Source organism: Panicum virgatum, chromosome 1N, assembly GCF_016808335.1.
Source record: "Panicum virgatum strain AP13 chromosome 1N, P.virgatum_v5, whole genome shotgun sequence".
In the NCBI taxonomy this organism is placed as follows: Eukaryota; Viridiplantae; Streptophyta; class Magnoliopsida; order Poales; family Poaceae; genus Panicum; species Panicum virgatum.
The window spans coordinates 6,653,206-6,671,747 of NC_053145.1; the positions used below are offsets into that span (position 1 = coordinate 6,653,206).

General features: G+C 47.1%; 1 protein-coding gene and 1 pseudogene across 1 annotated transcript; one reads left to right on the forward strand and one right to left on the reverse strand.

Annotated features, from left to right (window-relative positions):
• Positions 1-2,231: 2,231 nt before the first annotated feature.
• LOC120653919 lies at positions 2,232-5,569 on the forward strand. The gene is made up of 8 exons (XM_039931587.1): positions 2,232-2,443; positions 2,538-2,662; positions 2,750-2,934; positions 3,045-3,329; positions 3,635-3,693; positions 3,803-3,839; positions 3,958-4,029; positions 4,688-5,569. The coding sequence occupies exons 1-8, from the start codon at positions 2,350-2,352 to the stop codon at positions 5,445-5,447; spliced, it is 1,617 nt and encodes a 538-aa protein (XP_039787521.1). The 5' UTR covers positions 2,232-2,349; the 3' UTR covers positions 5,448-5,569.
• Positions 5,570-7,519: 1,950 nt separating this feature from the next.
• On the reverse strand, positions 7,520-18,480 carry LOC120654874 (annotated as a pseudogene).
• Positions 18,481-18,542: the final 62 nt, after the last annotated feature.

Here is an 18,542-nt window from a genome sequence, read left to right on the forward strand (position 1 = left end):
AGGGGCGTCTGACACAAGGTTAATGCGGGGAGGACCGCCTCACGTGCCGCGCATCGGAGCTCGCGTCTGGCGGGATGCGGTGCGCCTGTGGCATCCTGCTGATGTGTTTGTGCTTGGTTGCGGATTGCGGCCACTGTAACCTAAGCTTCGAGGGGTTAATCGCAAAATGGGTCGCTTGGGCCTATTTTCTTTTTCTTTTTTCCTAGGAGATTTGGACGGCGTATTATTGAAATAGTCAGGTACTTCACGAAGGTATGTACTCTATGATACTGTTATGTATTCTAAGCATACGGTTAAACTTCAATAGTTTAAGTAATGTTGGGCCGGCTGAATCAAGTAGTACACTGTCTGAAGACTGAAGGAGAAGTTGCTCTTCTCCGAGGCATGGATACTAGCGAGTGTCACAAACCTCGATGTTTAATTGAACCAAGAACCAACCAAAGTACAGCAGCAATCAAACCGTTTCTATAATACGGAGTAACGCTCTAGAAACAGGGGAGGAGTAGTAGTTTGGGGAGGAAGAATAGAGCAGAGGAGATTGGGATCGAGACACTCGCACTCACCTCTCTGCTGCTCTGTGCTCTGATTTTGCATGGATGCGTTCGTTGCCAGAACTTTTCCGTAGGATGAGTCCGGCCCATGCTTCCTTCAAGGCCCATAAGTTGGTCCATGACACAAAACAGTAGCGCGTGCGGCCCAAAGAAACGCACCGAGCGGTAGCGCGTCGCGGCCCGACGTAACCGCCGACGAGGAAGCTGAGACGGAGGCCCACGTGCAGCGTGCAGGCGGCGGCCTGGAGCGCCGCTTGTTGGGTGGGCTCGGTGGACCGAGGCGCGCCGCGCCGCGATGCGTAACGCGTGGCCCGCTAGACGTTGCGCCGGGGATTGGCACAGCCGGTGTGCGTCCTCGAGGCTCGAGAGGGCGAGCACCGGCATTTTTTTTTTTGGGGGGGGGGGGGGGTGGCACCGGCAGTTTTTGACTTTTTGTACACTCACACATGGTGGTTGTTGCGCCGCTACCTAATCGCGTGTCGCCTGGGCCGCGGTTAGGAGGCACACCAGCAACCAACCTTGCGGTTTAAGAAAAATCGGGACGTGCCATACTGTCTATTTAATATTTATACAGACTATATTGCAGCTTGACGTACGCGGCGAGCTAGTAATTTAATATTTGAGAAATTAGGTGCTAACTATAGGTTACTATACTCTAGTATCTAGCTAGCTACGTACTAGTGATCAAACTAACCTCGTTAATTAGCTCTTCTACTTTTGTCTTTCAGATGCTCCCCTAATCATGCGGGTCTCCCCGTCCGGTGGGTCAGCGTTGCTGTTGGCAATGAGATTATTGTGGTGTTTTACAAGAGAAGATGCTGACTAATGGCACCGGCATTTTAATTCCGATGCCGGCATAATAAACACATCTCGCAACATGACATGACTCGTCATTTTCACACTAGCCAACGTAACCGCCGACGTGTGAGCAAGTGTATGCTTGATGCAACAATTTCTAAACCTGCGCTCAATTAAAACAGAGATTAATGGGTATCGGAAAAGGCAGAGATTAATGCCATGAGCCACGCCCTTCACATGGCCCGGCACACGATTGTGCATGCACGCCCTCCGTCCATCCGCGAGCCGCGGCGTGAATCCCGGAGCCCGCAACAAACAACGTGCTGCGCTCTAGTACTCGATCCCTGCGCTCTAGTACTCGATCCCCGCTTGCATCTGCGCCCATTTCTCCACCGCATTTTTACATTTAGCTCCCTTTGCTGAAAATTTTTAGGTATCACGTTAATATTTGACCAGATGTCGGGAGGGTTTTTCGAATACTAATTAAAAAACTAATTTCAGAACTCACTTGGAAACCGCGAGACGAATCTTTTGAGGCCTTTGACCGCATCCATTAGCACATGTGGATTACTGTAGTACTTATGGCTAATCATACACTAATTAGGCTCAAAAGATTCGTCTCGTCGTGTACATCCAAACTGTGTAATTAGTTTTGTTATTTAATTACATTTAATACTTCATACATGTGTTCAAAGGGGAGGTGGAAATTTTTGGGAACTAAACGGGCTCTTATTTTTTCAGCAAAAGAATCAAAAATCTTTTCTCCGTTTGAAAACGAGAGGTTTGCATTGCTCAAGAACCGCGGCCGTTTCCTCGCGAGCAAGTAGTAATCAATCTGCCATTGCCAAGCAACCGAACAAACATTCTACCACCAACCCGCCGAGCAATCCTCCCCGGGCCCCGGTCCCGCCGTTTCAACTCCCACTGCCTGACGCCGTACGTGTTGACCCGCAACAACCGACTCAGTCGAGCCGCGGCAACTCCCCCCACCACGGCCGCGATGACCGTGATCGCGGCGGCGCGGCGCGCAGCTCCCGTCGTCGCCCTCCTCTTCCTCGTCTCCGCCGCGTCCTTCCTCGCGGCCGATGCATCAGGTTGGGGGTTTTTCTCTTTGATTTTCGATGCTCGATCCGGGAATTCGAAATGCGTTTAACTTCGGCGAGATGTCGGGACCGTCGTCGCCTGCAGCGGCGGCGGAGGGGGCGAACTCGTCCTTCGTGCTCGCGGCGGAGAAGACGCACCGGAAGGACCCCCTCGACGGGCTGAGGTACTACGCCGGCGGATGGAACATCAGCGACGAGCACTACTGGGCCGCGAGTCCTTCCTCCTCCTCCTTCCGGATCCACCTCGAATGAATTCCTCTGATGACTCCGGCGGCGCGATCCTCCATTCCTCCTCAGTCCGTCGGCTTCACCGCGGCGCCGGTCTTCGCCGCCGCTGCGGTCTGGTTCGTCGTGTTCGGCATTGCCCTGTTCCTCGCCGGCTGCTGCTTCTGCTGCTGCCCGGGCGGCGGCGACGCGTACCACTCGCGCGCCTGCCTCGTCGTCTCCCTCGTGCTCCTCCTCGCCGCCACGGCCGCCGCCGCGTAATTCCTCCGACCACGCCCCCCCCCCCCCCCCCCCCCCCCTCGTCTCCTCCGATCCCCTAAAGCTCACCGCGTCGATCGGGTAGTAACCGCCGGTCTCTCTATCGCAGCGTCGGGTGCGCCGTGCTGTACGACGGGCAGGGCCGCTTCCACGGCAGCACGGCGGCGACGGTGGACTACGCGGTGCGGCAGTCGGGCGACACGGTGGCCAACCTGCGGACCTTCGCGGGGTTCCTGGAGACCGCCAAGGCCGCCGGCGTGGGGCCCGTCACGCTGCCCGCCGACGTCAAGGGGAGGATCGACGACGTCGTGACCAAGGTGGGCGCGGCCGCCGACGTGCTCGCCGCCCGCACGTCCAGCAACGCCGCCAAGATCCGCGCCGCCCTGGAGACCGTGTACGTTAGACCGTCCACAGCGATAGGAGGAAATGGAGGAGTAAATCCACTGTTTGGCACTGTAGATGTACTGTTTGGCATTGTAGACAGAGAGGGCGTGGGAAACGAGGCAAGAGCAAATTTGCTCTTGCTCTTGCCATTGTGGACAGCCTTACCGATCCAAGCATGAGCATCCATCTCCTCCAGTCGTTTGCTTCCTGGAAGAAAAAAAATTTAAAAAATCCCAAGGACATGTTCCTAATCATTTTGTCCTTATTCTTTTCCTAGAAAAAATGAATTCACTTTGTTCTCTTGCTCCATTGCAGGAGGAAGGTTCTGATTGTCTTCGCAGCAGCAATGCTAATCCTTGCTTTTCTTGGCCTTGGTGAGCAATATGCATTAATTCTTCCTATACTATATTTTCAGGGCATGTTTCCAATTTTATCTGAACCAGTGCGCCATGTCTTTTTGTTCATCTTTCTGTTTGCTCACAGTGCTGTCGCTTTGTGGATTGGAGTCGATCATCTACGTGTAAGCATCAGCACATGGCTTCGGTGCTTCGTCACTCGCCAGAGTTCATTTCATCTGACGAAAATGCAGCTTCAGAATCTGATGCCAAGGCTACTTTTTTTATTTTACTGGCATGCAGGTTGGTGTTTTTCGGGTGGATCGTGGTTACAGGGACGTTTGTATTGTGCGGTACTTTTCTCCTCCTGCACAAGTATGCGCCTTTGTTGTTACTTACCCGTTACTTGCAAGTCGGCATTGTCACTTCCACACCAGTTTGGTGATTTGGGCCTTGTTTAATTGTGATGTGTAAAATTTTTGAAAGAACATCTTCCTACATTTGAAGTACTAACATAGACTAATCATAAAATAAATTACAGAACTCGTCTGTGAATCACGAGACGAATCTAATGAGCCTAATTAATCCATCATTATAGGTTGTTTACTGTAGTATTACTGTAGCAATTTAGCGTCTAATTACGTCCTAATTAGGTTCATTAGATTCGTCTCGCGATTTATAGACAAATTGTGCAATGCGTTTTTTTTATTTCATTTAGATTTAAGTCTCCATGCAGGTGCCGGAATTTTTTTGGAATTTTGAACTTTGCAAATAAACAAGGAGTTGGTATTCTGGTCACACAACAGAGTACTGAAACCAGTACCAAAAAAAAAAGGAAGATAAGAGCACCCTTAATTAATTTTACCTGCCTGAAGAAGTTTTACTAAAAAAACGGTTCCATTTCGTAGTGAAATGCTTCATGTACAACCTTTTGGTAGAATGGCGTATGAATTGTTTTTGTGATGCACTGTTCGGACATTGGTTTTGTAACGTGGCTTTAAAGGAAAAGAATGCGTGCGTGGCATGATTGCAGCGTGGTCGGCGACACCTGCGTGGCGATGGGCGAGTGGGTGGCGCACCCGCAGGCGCGCACGGCGCTGGACGACATCCTGCCGTGCGTGGACACGGCAGCGGCGACGGAGGCGCTGGACCGGAGCAAGGAGGTGAACTACCAGCTCGTCGCCGTGCTCAACGGCGCGCTGTCCAACGTGTCCAACCGCGACCTCCCGCCGCAGGCGCCCCCGCCGCTCAACTACAATCAGTCCGGCCCGCCGGTGCCGCTGCTCTGCAACCCCTACACGCCGGACCTCCGCGACCGCGCCTGCGCGCCCGGCGAGGTCGCCCCCGACGCCGCGCCGCAGGCGTGGCGGGGCTACGTGTGCGACGTCGCGGACGCGCCGGGGGCGGCGGCGGAGGTGTGCGCGACCCCCGGCCGCGTCACGCCGTCCATGTACGCGCAGCTGGCCGGCGCGGCCAACGTGAGCTACGGGCTCTACCACTACGGGCCGGTCCTGGTGGCGCTGGCGGACTGCACGTTCGTCAGGGAGACGTTCCGGTCCATCGGCGACGACCACTGCCCGGGCCTGCGCCGGTACAGCGGGCAGGTGTTCCGGGGACTGCTCGGCGCCGCCGCCGGAGTGCTGCTGGCGGTGCTGCTCTGGGTCGTGCACGCGCGGGAGCGGCGGCGGAGGAGCGACGCCAAGGACCTCCTGCTGCCCTCGTCGCCGTACAGGCTTCCGGTGGAGGAGAGGGCGTTTCTGAAGAGCCCGGCGAGGCCGCAGTACTACATGTGAAGACGAATCACATGTAGCATCAGATCATCTAGCTTAATTAGATCTTACATTGCCCAAGAGAGGGGTGCAGTATACCTGTACATTGCAATTAATTAGCCGGCATTAGTATTCTTATTATGTACATCCATTCCAATATTTAGCAATTTATTTTGACTTAGTCAAAGTCAAATATTTTCATCTTTGACCATTAATATCTTTAAAAAATCACTTTTAAATAGAAAAGGGTTATATGTTATGATAGTTGGTTTTCAATATGAATAAATTAATATTATTTTGATGTTGTCAATTTTTATGGTTTTTTTACCATGTACCGTCAAAGTTTAAAAATTTGACTTGAAGAAAATCTAAAAATAACTATATTCTAAAATGGGGGTAGTACTAATGCTTGCTCCAACGGAGCCCTGCAAACCGCCCCCACCCTATGTAGGGGGAGCTTTGGGGGGAAATTCCCTCCAATAGTTCCCCCAAAGCTCCCCCTATATATGAGGGGAGTTTATATAGGGTGAGTTTCAACTCCTCCTATATTCTAATCACATCATTTCTTCATGATATTAATCTCGTTTGAGTCCCGTAACATGATGATAATGTGTATTATGACAGTATAAATACTGTATGATTTTTTAATTAAAAAACAATAAATAAATAGTTAGTTAATGAGTGATAGTATATAGAGGGAATAGATATGGGGGGAATTGTTGGAGATAAGGAGTTATATGGGGAGGAATCTTTTGGAGGGAGGTAGTAAAATATAATAAATAGTATGTTTGGGGGGAGTTGGATGGGGGGAATGGTTGGAGATAGCCTAAACACTACGCAGATTCGACAATTCTTGTGACTACATATATTATACAGTGATATCTTATAGTACAAAATTTCTCCGAAGAGAGCATCATCACCAGTGCTCCTCGTAAGAGCATTGTGAGGTTATGCAAGAGGGGACCCATGGGGAGGATTAGAGGCTGACTTGTGGGCCCATGTTTGGCTACATGCCATGCCAACTAAAACTGGATTATAATCGAGTCACGCACAAGCCTACCAAGTATGAGTACACATATGTGTCACTACATATGTCCGTAGTGCCTGCTTTACACGAGGATGAAAGAAAAGAAAGAAAGAAAAGGCTCTTTTAACATTTTTGTCTTGCACTGAACTTTTAACTTGCTGCGGTTGCTTATTTTCCTATCATTTGTTTTAGATAAGCACACCTTTTCTGTAGGCTCTCCGGTTGCAGTTTTATCCTTTTGTGCCCCAAAACAAGGAGTCAGTTGCAATCAACTCGAACAACCGCGAGGCGCGAGAAGCCTCTGCCCGAGCGCATGCAGAGAGAGGGAGCGACACAGCCCACAGCAACACCAGGCCGGCATCGCCATCAAGTCCATCACCAGTTGATCGGATCACTCGCAACTAACTTGACCCGCGATGAACTCCTCTCCGCCGCCGTGCTCCAAGGCCACCGCCGTCGCCGGCGCGCCGGCCGGGAAGTACTGCCTGTGCGCGCCGACGACGCACCCGGGCTCGTTCCGGTGCAGGCTGCACCGGTCGCCGGTGGAGGCCAAGGCGACGGCGACGGCGGCGTCGGGAGCTGATCAGGAGGCGGCGACGGAAGCGGCGGCTGCGGTCGCGAGCGAACTCCTCGAGCGGATGGGGCGGAAGCCGAGGCGACAGGGTGTTGTTCTGCCTGGGGCTTTCCGGCCCGGGCCCTCGAGGCTGGGAGCCACCGTCACCGCCATGGATGACTAGGGATCGGTAGAGCGATCATGTCGTGGGCTTTCGGCTTGCTCTCGTGGTTTGGACGAGCAGATTCCTGTTTGTTTCCGTACATGTGTCTCGAGACCTGACCATGAATACAGTGTATAGGGAATAAGGTTGGTTGCAAACTTGCAATAGTCTCTAGATCCTCGTCAGGCTTGGTTGGCGCAAACTGCAAGTATTTGAAGCCTGAAGCCCAGGGTGAGCGATTTTGGAGCTGCACCTGACTGCAGGAAGAGGACGCTCCTGTACTGTGCACTCTAGTTACATGAGAAGAGGCAATGCATTTCCAGAAAGAAAAAGATACAGGGGAAATCATGCCCTGGAGTAATGTTACTCTACAATTTACAGTTCTAGTGTATGTATAACTGCATCAAAATGGGATGGTACCTGAACTACAACCCCTCAGCCATGTACATACAAAATTCAAGCAATTGGACACCGGTGCGCTTCTGCCAAAGAAAAAAAAAAGAAAAAAGAAAAGCAAACTATACCTTTGACAAACAAAAAAAAAATATCGTGTATTCGTGTATGTAGGTGTAAGTGGAGGATGTATATAAAGCGCTCATGCAACTCCCAACTCCTATCTCAATATCCTGGCAATTTCAGTACGGGGGTGGTGTAGCTCCATTTCCAGCACCATTCCAGTGCCAGTGCAAAACCAGAGAAATCACCGACCACCAACAAAGAAAATACCCCAAACAAAGCTGTGGTTGTGCACCGAGCATGCACGAATAAATAGAAAAAGAATAACACATCTGCATTCCCAAAACGATTCACAAGGGAAGAAGAGACCGCACATAACGGCTAGAGGGGTTGTTACGCCCTAGGCCCAGGGGTCCTCTCAGATTTCTTACTGTGATTGCAACACTTGGCAGAGCTTTGGCGATGGGATTTTGAGTTCGCTTGTGAATCGGTGGAAGAATGGTCAGTGCCATTCACATGAAGTGGGACGCTCTCACCATCCTGCAAGACTGCACTTCTTGTCTGGATCGGACCCATTTCCTCATCAGGCTGCAATGTCTGCACAACCCTCTCAATATCCTCGTTGTACCCCTTCAGGAAGAAGTCGGAACAGTTCTTGCGCACCCCATGGTCATATGGATTTCTGAATCTGCCACCTGGTCCCCTGAGATAACTGTACCTCATGGCGTTTGCCATCTCGTTTGTTGTTATATTCCTGGATATCTGCAAGGTAGGAAAGCAAGAAATGACCGGCTTGTGGAGAGAAGTGGGATAAAGACATAAGCATGAAAAGAAAGTTATAATGCCTGAGCAATATTAGAAGTAGTGGATCTCAACAGACAAACAAAAGCTTGATAAGGCAATAATTTTTTTTTGTACGAACAAGACATATAAAACAAGAGTATGAAGAACTGTCACTTGCAGAAACAATCTACACAACTACACAGTTATTATGTACAAACATGGGCAGATGCATCAACAAAATCACATCAATGCCAAATACTTGATTAGAGGTGAATACCAACTTGGCTCATACCTGTGATGCTTGAATTACTGTTAGAGCTATAACGCCAAAGAAAAGGAGGAAGTCCATTTTGACAAAAGACACCACCCATGAATGGTTAATAGCTGTATAGCCAAGCCATCCACTAAATGATGCTGGAGAACCTGGATCTCGTACACTTCCTGCAACAAGAAAATTAATATATAAACTTTTCTTAATACAGTCAACTTCTGGTATAAAAAAATGTAAACATACTTATGATGGCTGTTACACCAGTAATAATCATTGCCGAAACTTCTAGGAGAAGGAACATAAAGAATTCCCATTTATTCCTCTGCAATTTTAAACCATCATAGCTTAGACTGCAGAATCACAATTTTTCATTGATGTTCAAAATGGGGTAACAAAAAGGAATGATGTAATTTGTCAACTAGAGGCAGAAGCTATTCAGTTCCTGCTGGGTCTATAAGTAGTTTTTAGGATGTTTCCCTGACACCTTTAACTTTTTAACCCTGTAAAATTGATACATTGACTTTAAGAGGCCGAACATATAAAAGGATAGAATGGCTCCGTTCGGATGGTCTAAATCCGGCTGCTGGCTGCTGCTGGCTGCTACAGTGGCTGGCTGTAAACAGGCAGGCGGGCTGCTGCTGGCTCCAGCCAAAAGCAGCCGATTGTAGGACAGCCGAACACCACCAATGAGTACCTTTCCGATGCAATTCGATACCCAAGGGCAGTGGTGATCGAATTGCTCAACACAGCGGTCGCATGTAGAGCAGTGTTTTGAGCGTACAGGCCTGACAATCTATTAGAACTAGGCAAATCAGGCCGTTTCAGAAAAATGTTAATTTAAGGGGAAAATCACGGACTGCTTAATGAAAAGAAAAAACTTACCTTGCAAGTTATACATAGTTGAGACCAATTACCATCCAGAAGTTCAGGGTTGTCCAGACCCCTCTTCAACAAAGGTTCCTAGAGGTGCAAAACAAAAGATGAATATTGCACAGTTAGGACTATATTAGCATTTTTAACTTCGTATGAGTGGCAGTTTAATAATCAAACAGGAGAGAAACAATTGACACGAAGGTACAGTAGGTTACTAGGTCTTTCAATCTTACGTCATCTCTTTGATTTTGTGAGTCCCTTATATTCTTGCTGATGTAACCAGGATCTTTCCTGCATAACAAAGAGTACGGTCATTCCAGGGGAAAAAATTGGCACTGCCACAAAGCCCTGAGATTTGACCAAAATAACATGGCATTTTAGTAAATGAAGCATAAGCTAGAATGCAAACTGATAGGGATCTAGCAAAGAAAAAAAATGTTTACTATTACAAACTGCATGGGGATCAACTCAAGATTAGTCGACCAAAACATACGAAGATTATTACAAGAGATTTTCTTATAGATCAATAGGCTAGGCCATTCAGGTTCATTTCTCTGCTTCTTAATTTTTCTTTTGTTGCCGGTATTATAGTAAGATGTCTGCCTGCTGCATCTATAAAACATAACCAGTCCAGCAGTTGCAAAAAAAAACACCCAACCATGAAAATAACACAAAAGGTACGGTCATATTTGAGTTATAGTCTCCTGCATATAAGGAATAAAATAAGTGCCAACATTATCGAAGATTCAATCATCTGAAATATATCAAAGTAGTAATATACCTAAAATAATTGAATGTATATATACAAATATTAAGATTATAATGATACACCAAAGAAGAGGAGCAAGCCCGAATTTTGATAGTTTCCCAAAATAACCATTCCCACCACATCCTCGTTCATGTACTCTTCTAGCATTACCCTGCAACCAACCAAGCAAATCCTCAAGTCAATCCTTTATGTTTCACAACTGCACTATAAGACATTTCATATTGAGGTCAATAATGGCCATTGTAGGTCGTCCCTAACCAAGCTGGTCTGGATCAGAAGATTGGCGAAAGGGATATTAAAAAAATTACAAGAGCAGTTACAAACTACAAAAGGCAGACGAGTACTTTCAGCACTAATGGATTTGAGAAAGAAATCATTTTATCTTTTGCTAATGTCGGTATGTCTCATTTTTTAGGAAAAAAAACAAAGTTTAACCATCTTGATCTTTCATGCAAAAACAGCAATGCCGTAAATCCACCTTAACATGCTAAATCCACTAATACTGAAAATTATTTTTTGTATAAAATGCTAGGTAAAAGTAATTGTCCAGGAAGAACACATGAAAAATCTGCCGCATTGCAACTAAAATATTCTGCAGCAATTTGCATCATTTCATGCAATTTAGATTAACAAAGTTTAGACAGTAAGGCAAACACTAATAGCTCTGCACCAGACAGCAATGTTTTGTAGGTTTATGGCCTTTGGACTCCAGAATCCAGATAAGCTAAAACTTTATAATAATTACTCAAACAAAAAGATTAATGATAAATAATACTAACAAGGAAAAATGCAATATGTTGATGATTCTTATCAGCAGCAAGTTGGGCTGGAGTCAAGCCAGTCTTATCTTGCACAGTAAGGTCCTCCATTTTGCCGGCTTGAACTAGCACAGTGCATGACTCCAAATTCCCCCGAATAGCAGACCAATGTAAAGGAGTACAACCTAACGAAAGCATTTACAATGGAAATGAACAACAAGCTGTTGGAAACAAAGGCTCTTTTGACCGGAGAGATTGTCGTTTTCTGTATAAAGACAGAAATAGTTCTGAAAATAATTCAATGCATACCTTCTTTATCTTGTCGCGCCCTATAGGCACCTAAAAACAAAAGGAGACGTATGGTATCTGCAAATCCCTTATATGCAGCCCTAAATGAGGAATGAACATAGTTGCATCAGTAGGGAAACTGTGAAGTCAAGTTAGATAATATATCAAGAAGATCACAAGTATATAATACCATCAAGCTCATATTAAATGTACAAAATAAAAAGGTACAAACCAGTGAAGAGGGCTTCTTCCATCATTATCAGGGACATCATGATCAGCATTCCATTTTGTAACAATGTGATACAGAAATGCTGTCTGACCATACTGTGCAGCAACATGTGTGGTCTGCAACATAACAGTAGATTGATTAAGGAACCATAAAGAATTATACTGATTCTTGATTTTCGTTCAACTGAAGCTTTTAGGAACAACCAGAATTATATTATGTCTTCTACAAATAAAGAAGAACCTAGTATATTAAGGAGTGAACCTAAAGTAGTGGCGGAACAAGGATTAGAGGTAAAATTTTGACAAAAAGTGCCAACTCAGCCACCTTCTTTCAAAATTGCCCTTGCATGAATTACACTGATATGAATTTAACCACTCTTCACCTACCAACCCATCGGACACCTCAATAGCGTGCTTAATGCAATTAAAATAATGGGAAAATATGTACATCTTAATTATCCTAGACAAAAAGAAGTTATAATGTCTAGTAGAGTGATATGGTTGCATCCTTTCTTAATCTGTGTGCCACTGAATAAACTTCACTTATTTTTGTACTAGAGGAAGTGACCATCAGGAGAAATTACGAAAATATACTAGACACAAGAGATAGGGTTATAGTGGAAAGTGCCACGGGTGCAGTAGAGAAATCAAACTACAAACCTGGTATCCATACAAATCAGCAGCATCGACCTTAGCTCCTTCTTTCAAAAGTAATTCTGCAACTTGAATATGACCACGCACAGCACTCCAGTGAAGTGCTGTTTGCCCTGTGTGGTCTATAGCATTTACGTCCGCTCCATGCTGTCCAAATTAAAGGCTCAAAATCATCATCCACCAAAACTAACTCAAAAGGGGAAATTGCACAGGATGTAGATAAGTAAACAAAACATATGGTCATAATAAGGCCATAACTACCTTGTACAACACAGGACACTAATCAGAACAATGATGTCAAGAGGCAATTTTTAGCATTGCTAATAATTATGGAAGGGACCTAACATTAACATTACTAGTGATTATGTGAGGGACTCGAATAATTATGAAGATGACCATTACGTCAACCCAACCAGAGATTCCAGTTCAATTTGAGAATGTCTTATGTCAGAAACTGAACTAAACGACAGCGCAAGGCAACTGCTCATTTTGCCTTTAACTTTAGCCTAACAGACTCAAACACACCCTTGGGCCCTACATGCAGATGGAGATTGTATCCACCATCCAGCATTTTCCAAACTGCATTGTAACAACAACAGGGTGCAGCAGGTTTCTAATCCTCTATAAGTGCAAAACCAAAACATGCTTGTTGCGAACACAGTTAAAACAAGTCCACAATATTACATGCCACGCTGAAATCCATACACAAAACATGTGCAGTCCTCAGTGATAGCCACGGCTCTGCCCAAACCTTACCCACCGACCATAACGCCCACAGACAGGCTCGAATCTCGAACAGACTACCCTGGGTCAGAAGTTCAGAGCTCCCAATGACAAAGGACGTGTTTGGTAAAACTTTACACAAAAAGACCAATGCACGCATAAAGTACTAAACGAAATTTATTTGCAAAATCTTTTCATGGATGAGTGTAACTTTTCGAGACGAATCTAATGAGCCAAGTTCCATCATTCTCTAATCATGCGGTCAAAGACCTTATTAGCTACAGCTAGGGTTTTCATTCCCGACCGGACCGGCCTAACCGCCGGGCTCCGGTACCGGTTTATCGGTCCGGTTAGGCCGGATACCGGTCGGAACCGGACAAAATGAAATTTGAATTCGAATTCAGTAGTTATACCGGTACGTACCGGTATGCCGGTAGGATAGTCCGGTATACCGGCCAGTTTGGCCGGTATACCGGTGTTTTCGGCGGTTCGGTTTTTAACGGTAAACCGACCGGTTATATCGGTATACCGGCCGGTTTGGCCGGTATACCGGTAGTTTAGAGTAATTTTCCGACGCTTGGAAAATGGATCCCCGGTGTGAAATAAAAGGAAATTTCGACATGAGCCACACATTTTAATGTAAATGACCCTACCAAAGCAATAAATTATAATCATGCATACAAATACAATAGTAATAAGTGTGCATACAAATACGGAGTCATACACATATACACATGAAATGAAAGTTCAACGTAGGAATGGGAAGACCCCCATTTGGGATGCGGTTTGGTATTCGGCGGTGGACATCAAAGCGATACCTCGCACTCTAAGCAGCTCAGCCTTGAAGTGTTGCCAAGTTTGGCCCGTCCACGCCGATGTTGTCTGCCATTCCTGAACTAACATAGTGTAAAAATGGGGGTTTTCCCATTCGTACACCCATCTCGTCGGTGGCTGCATGCTGATGTCAGGAATGAGATAGTGAAAAGAGTGCCTCGAATCGCTGTAGGAGGAAGAAGAGTTCTGTGGACTGTCATAGTCCGTCGGTCCACCTGTTCTCCTCTGCGATTGCGGTGCTCCATGGTCAGTGTCCTGAGTAGCATGTGTGAACTGAGTTTCCCCTGCAATCAACCATATTTCATAATTAGTAGTCAATAGTCAGAAATATGTGTCTATTTGTATGTGCAATATATACCTGTGAAACGAACACCACGAGCACGACCACTACCACCAGCAGCAGCATCAGCACCACTACCACCACCACCAGCATCAGGCTCAGCACCGTCACCATCATCACCATCATCGGCCGAGCTGCTATCCTCGGACTACGCTTACCTTCGCCATCATCAGTCTCGGTGTCGCTGCTCACTGGTTTTGCTGTTCCTTTGCCTTTTCGACGCTTCGGGTCACCCTGCTTAGGCCCCTTCTGCAACTTTCTCTTCCCTAGGTGAGTGTCACCTATATTTGTACGTGCCCAATCGCTGATGGAATCATTCCCCGTAGCCTCACGTAGATCTGACATGTTTATTTGATCTCTGACAATATGAGACGGGAGAGGGATGTCGCCGTCATCATCATCCTCGTCCAGAACTGGAGCCCGGTTAGATCTACCATATTCCATCCATTTCCGCACCGGATTATTCTCATCATAGAAAGAAAGATGGGCCAGCTGGTCAATGAAATCACCTTCTTCACGCATCTGTGGGCCGGAGACCTCCTCAAGTCGGAGACGAAGGTTGTAGTTGACATAGACAAGCTTATTAAGTTTCTTGTGCGACAACTGATTGCGAACCTTTGTATGCAGCAAGGCAAAAGTACTCCAGTTCCGCTCGCATCCACTGGACGAACAACATTGTGAAACAAGCCTCATGGCAAGGTACTGCAGCTTTGGAGCACTTGATCCGAACATCATCCACCAGGACGCTGCATGTGCAACCGAGTATGTAAGCAATATATTCGAATAGAGAAAATAACAATTTCATACGGAGTAACTCTTACATGGAGATGTCTTTGGGTCCATCGCCATCCGCATTGCCATGTCACTGCTATACTCGCCAACCTTCTGCCGAAACACGTCAAACTCCTGCAATGCCTGGACGGCGCTCTGGAGATCCGTCATGCGCTGAAATGTATCCTTGAGTCCACGAAACATTTGTTGAGTTGGATCCATCGTATATGCATACCTCGGATTTAGGACAGCAGCTGCAAAATATAAATCACTTCAAATAAGCATTAGGTCAATAGACTTTAAAAATAGATGAATCGTGTGTGCTTACCTGGACCCACATACGTGCCTATGAACACGTCACCCAACCTCTCGTCCACCACATCAATATACTCTTTCAGTGTGGAAACATTTGTTCCAAAGAAAGAACGCAACTCCTATTTCATAGTCTGGTAGGCCATCACGACTTCGCACATGTTCGGCTTCTTGTCCTGATCAGCGAAGCGGAGGAACTTGTATATTGGTTGAACCGTGTCGATGATATATTTCATTGCATCCCACCACTCCATATTTGAAAAACTTGCATGAGTAAATCTACCATCTTCGGTATTCGCCCATTTGCTGTGTTGGAACTCAGTAGATGCCATCCACTGCATGAAACGATCACGTTTCCGATAGATGCTCTCTAGGAACATGTAGTTGGTTCCAAATCGAGTGGCATTCCACTTCACCAACTCACCACCGATTGCGGTTCTCATCGTTGTATTCAACTGACCATGATTGTGTAACCAATTTGAAATTCGCTTGCACTGCTTGATTATAACACCATGTTCAGGTCTTCGAGCTATATTCTTCAACATCAAATTGACGGTGTGTGCTAGACAAGGTGTCCAAGCTATGTGGTCATACACGTCACTTAGTAGTTCCTTGCATGCTTTTTTGTAGTTCGAGCCGTTGTCGGTGACTACGTGCACGACATTCTCCGATCCAATCTCTTCCACCACCTTTCGAATCTCCTGCAATGGAAGACAGATTGTTTAGTACCATGTCAAAACATACACAATGTGAATGGAACATGTTTAGGGACTACCTTGAACAAATATGCAGCATCTTGAGTTCTTCCAGTCGCATCAATAGACTTATGGAACCACATGACCCCATTGCAATATATCAAAAAGTTGATGACACTCATCCTCGTCGGACCAGTCCATGAATCACACATCAACGTGACGCCAAATAAGGGCCAGTCTTTCTGAAACTTTACGTACCTCGTCTTGAAGTCTTGCTCGTTCTGATCAAGGTACTTGCCATCAATATCCCGTCCAGTGGGTGATACGATACCTTCACCTGCAACCATATGAAAATCATGAGATACAAAAATGTAAGATCATAGGTATCATTGCAATGAAAGAAACCTTACCCCACTTCTGTGTCTCCCTGACCGCGCTGATAAAGTATGGACTGCCAGCCTGTCTTCCAGGAACTCCTACAATATGGAAAAACTTTGACCAAGCTTTACCAATAGCTTCCTTTGCGTTCTTACCCTTCTGCGTCCAGGAGCCTGTATCAATCCTTGGTTGCGTCATTCCTCTTCTCCCACCAGCTGCCAAGTTATAGTCCTCCACCACTGGACTCTCCCTCTGCGAAGTGGACCTTCGAAACATCCTCTGCATAACATTCCCCCTCGTCGAACCACTACCCCCTCCACGCTCATATGCACCTCCTCTCTGTTCCACCCCCCCCCCCCCCCCCCCCCCCGTCGAAACTCTGCTTCCGCTCTCGATAGATCCATGGCACGCTGCACCTGGGCCTCCTCATCTTCTTCATCACCGGGATAGTTTTCCTCCACTGCAGTCTTCTCCCGTCTCAACCTCTCTCGGGCCCGGTCAGCAGTTGCCTTCTTTGCCCTATCCAACTCATGCTGAAAGAATTCCCGCACATCAGGTGGCACATTCCTGCAATGGACCACCTCCGCCCCGCGCCCAGCCAAATGTTGTTTCAATCTAGTCGCACCACCTCCTCCTTTCTGCGTACGACAATAATTGCATCGCCATCCGGGATACAGATTTTCACCGTGTTCCCATACAACATCTCTGCCTGTCATTGTCTATCTGCATACATGGACAACAAAAACATATCATCTAATATTCTAACTCCTAAGTCATAGTGTCAAAAATCATCTAATACACCTAAATCAAATCTACAAAAAATCTACTACATGGTGCAAAAAATCCTAAATCCAAAAACATTCTAAATCCTAAATCTACCTAAATCTTACCTGCATTCTAAATATACCTAAGTCATACACCTAAATCCTAAAACAAATCATCTAAATACACCTAAATCCTAGGGCAAAAAAAAATTGATACCTTTGCCTTCTGTCGGACCGGCTTACCGGACCCTATGTCCGGCTAGCCGCTTTGTCAGGCCGGATTACCGCTCCTTCGTGCCGGTTTCTAGGGGCGGAGCTCCGGATCCGGAACCGGACCGGCTTACCGGTCCTACCGGCCGGCTGGTCGCACGGTGGAGACGGCTTACCGGCTTCCGACGCCGGTCGCCAAGGGGTGCGGCGGACAGGGCTCGGGGTGGGTGGGGAGGACTCTGGGGTGCCCGTGACCCCCCCAGCTCAGTTGTGGGCGCTATTAAGGTCCCTATTTGCGATGGGCCTTAATGGGCCGTCCGTTTTTTTTTCTTTTTCGATTAAACTAAAAATGTCCCAAACTATACTTAATTGAGCGAATTTTTGAGAAAGTTTGACACCATTAGATTCGTCACACCTTGAAGTATTTTTAGAAATTTTTTGGAAATTTTTCATTTTTTTGATTTCAAATTTGAATTTTGAATTTTGGCCGGTTTCATACCGGTCAGAACCGGAACCGGGCCGGTCCGGTTTGACCGGTAACCGGTCAAACCGGGCCGGTTCCCACCGGTTCGGGTAACCCTCGCTACAGCACATGCTACAGTACCATAATTGTGAAGATTGTTTCATAATTAGACTTCATCTAATACCTCTGATTAGTGGTCAAAGAGGCGAAAAGTTTTCATGTAAACCAATGCCTACAAGCTTGAACTCTGGTGCGCAATTCTCATTGGAGCAGGAGGCTGGAGACAGAAGAACGTGCAGGTAGCTTAGCTGCGTATTCCTCACAAACCGTCGCCACCAACACGCGATCGCCATTATCAGCAGCTAAGCCCAACAGCCTACGGCGTCGGGCACCGAGGAGAATGGTGGGGAGCCAGACCTCGAGAATGTACTGGGCGGTGGCAACGCGATTGTTGAGCGCGGCCCACTGCAGCGCGTGGTACCCGAGCGCGTCTGGCTCGGCGACGGAGCGGCCCTCGCGCTCGACGAGGCGGTGCAGCTTCTCGAGGTCCCCGTACGCTGCGCCCGTGTACACGTCGTCCTTGAGCGCCTCCTCCTCCCCTTCCTGACCCGTCCCCGACGCGACGGCCGGTTCCGCCCGCCCCCGGTGGCGGCGGCGGCGGAGACGGCCGCGGTATCGTCGCCCACCTCGATCTCCGACGAAGCCATGGGGGATCGGGCGGCCTCGCGGCTCGCGGGATTTGGTCGGGAGTGTTGGAAATAAATATTTCAATTAAGATATTGTGATTTTCACTATTAAGAAAGCGT

Bases quoted from the DNA above. Each gene is read 5' to 3' on its own strand.
- LOC120653919 (XM_039931587.1), top strand. From the start codon at position 2,350: ATGACCGTGATCGCGGCGGCGCGGCGCGCAGCTCCCGTCGTCGCCCTC. The intron at 2,663-2,749 runs GCGAGTCCTTCC...ATTCCTCCTCAG, and splicing joins GCGACGAGCACTACTGGGCC to TCCGTCGGCTTCACCGCGGC. The intron at 2,935-3,044 runs GTAATTCCTCCG...TCTCTATCGCAG, and splicing joins GCCGCCACGGCCGCCGCCGC to CGTCGGGTGCGCCGTGCTGT.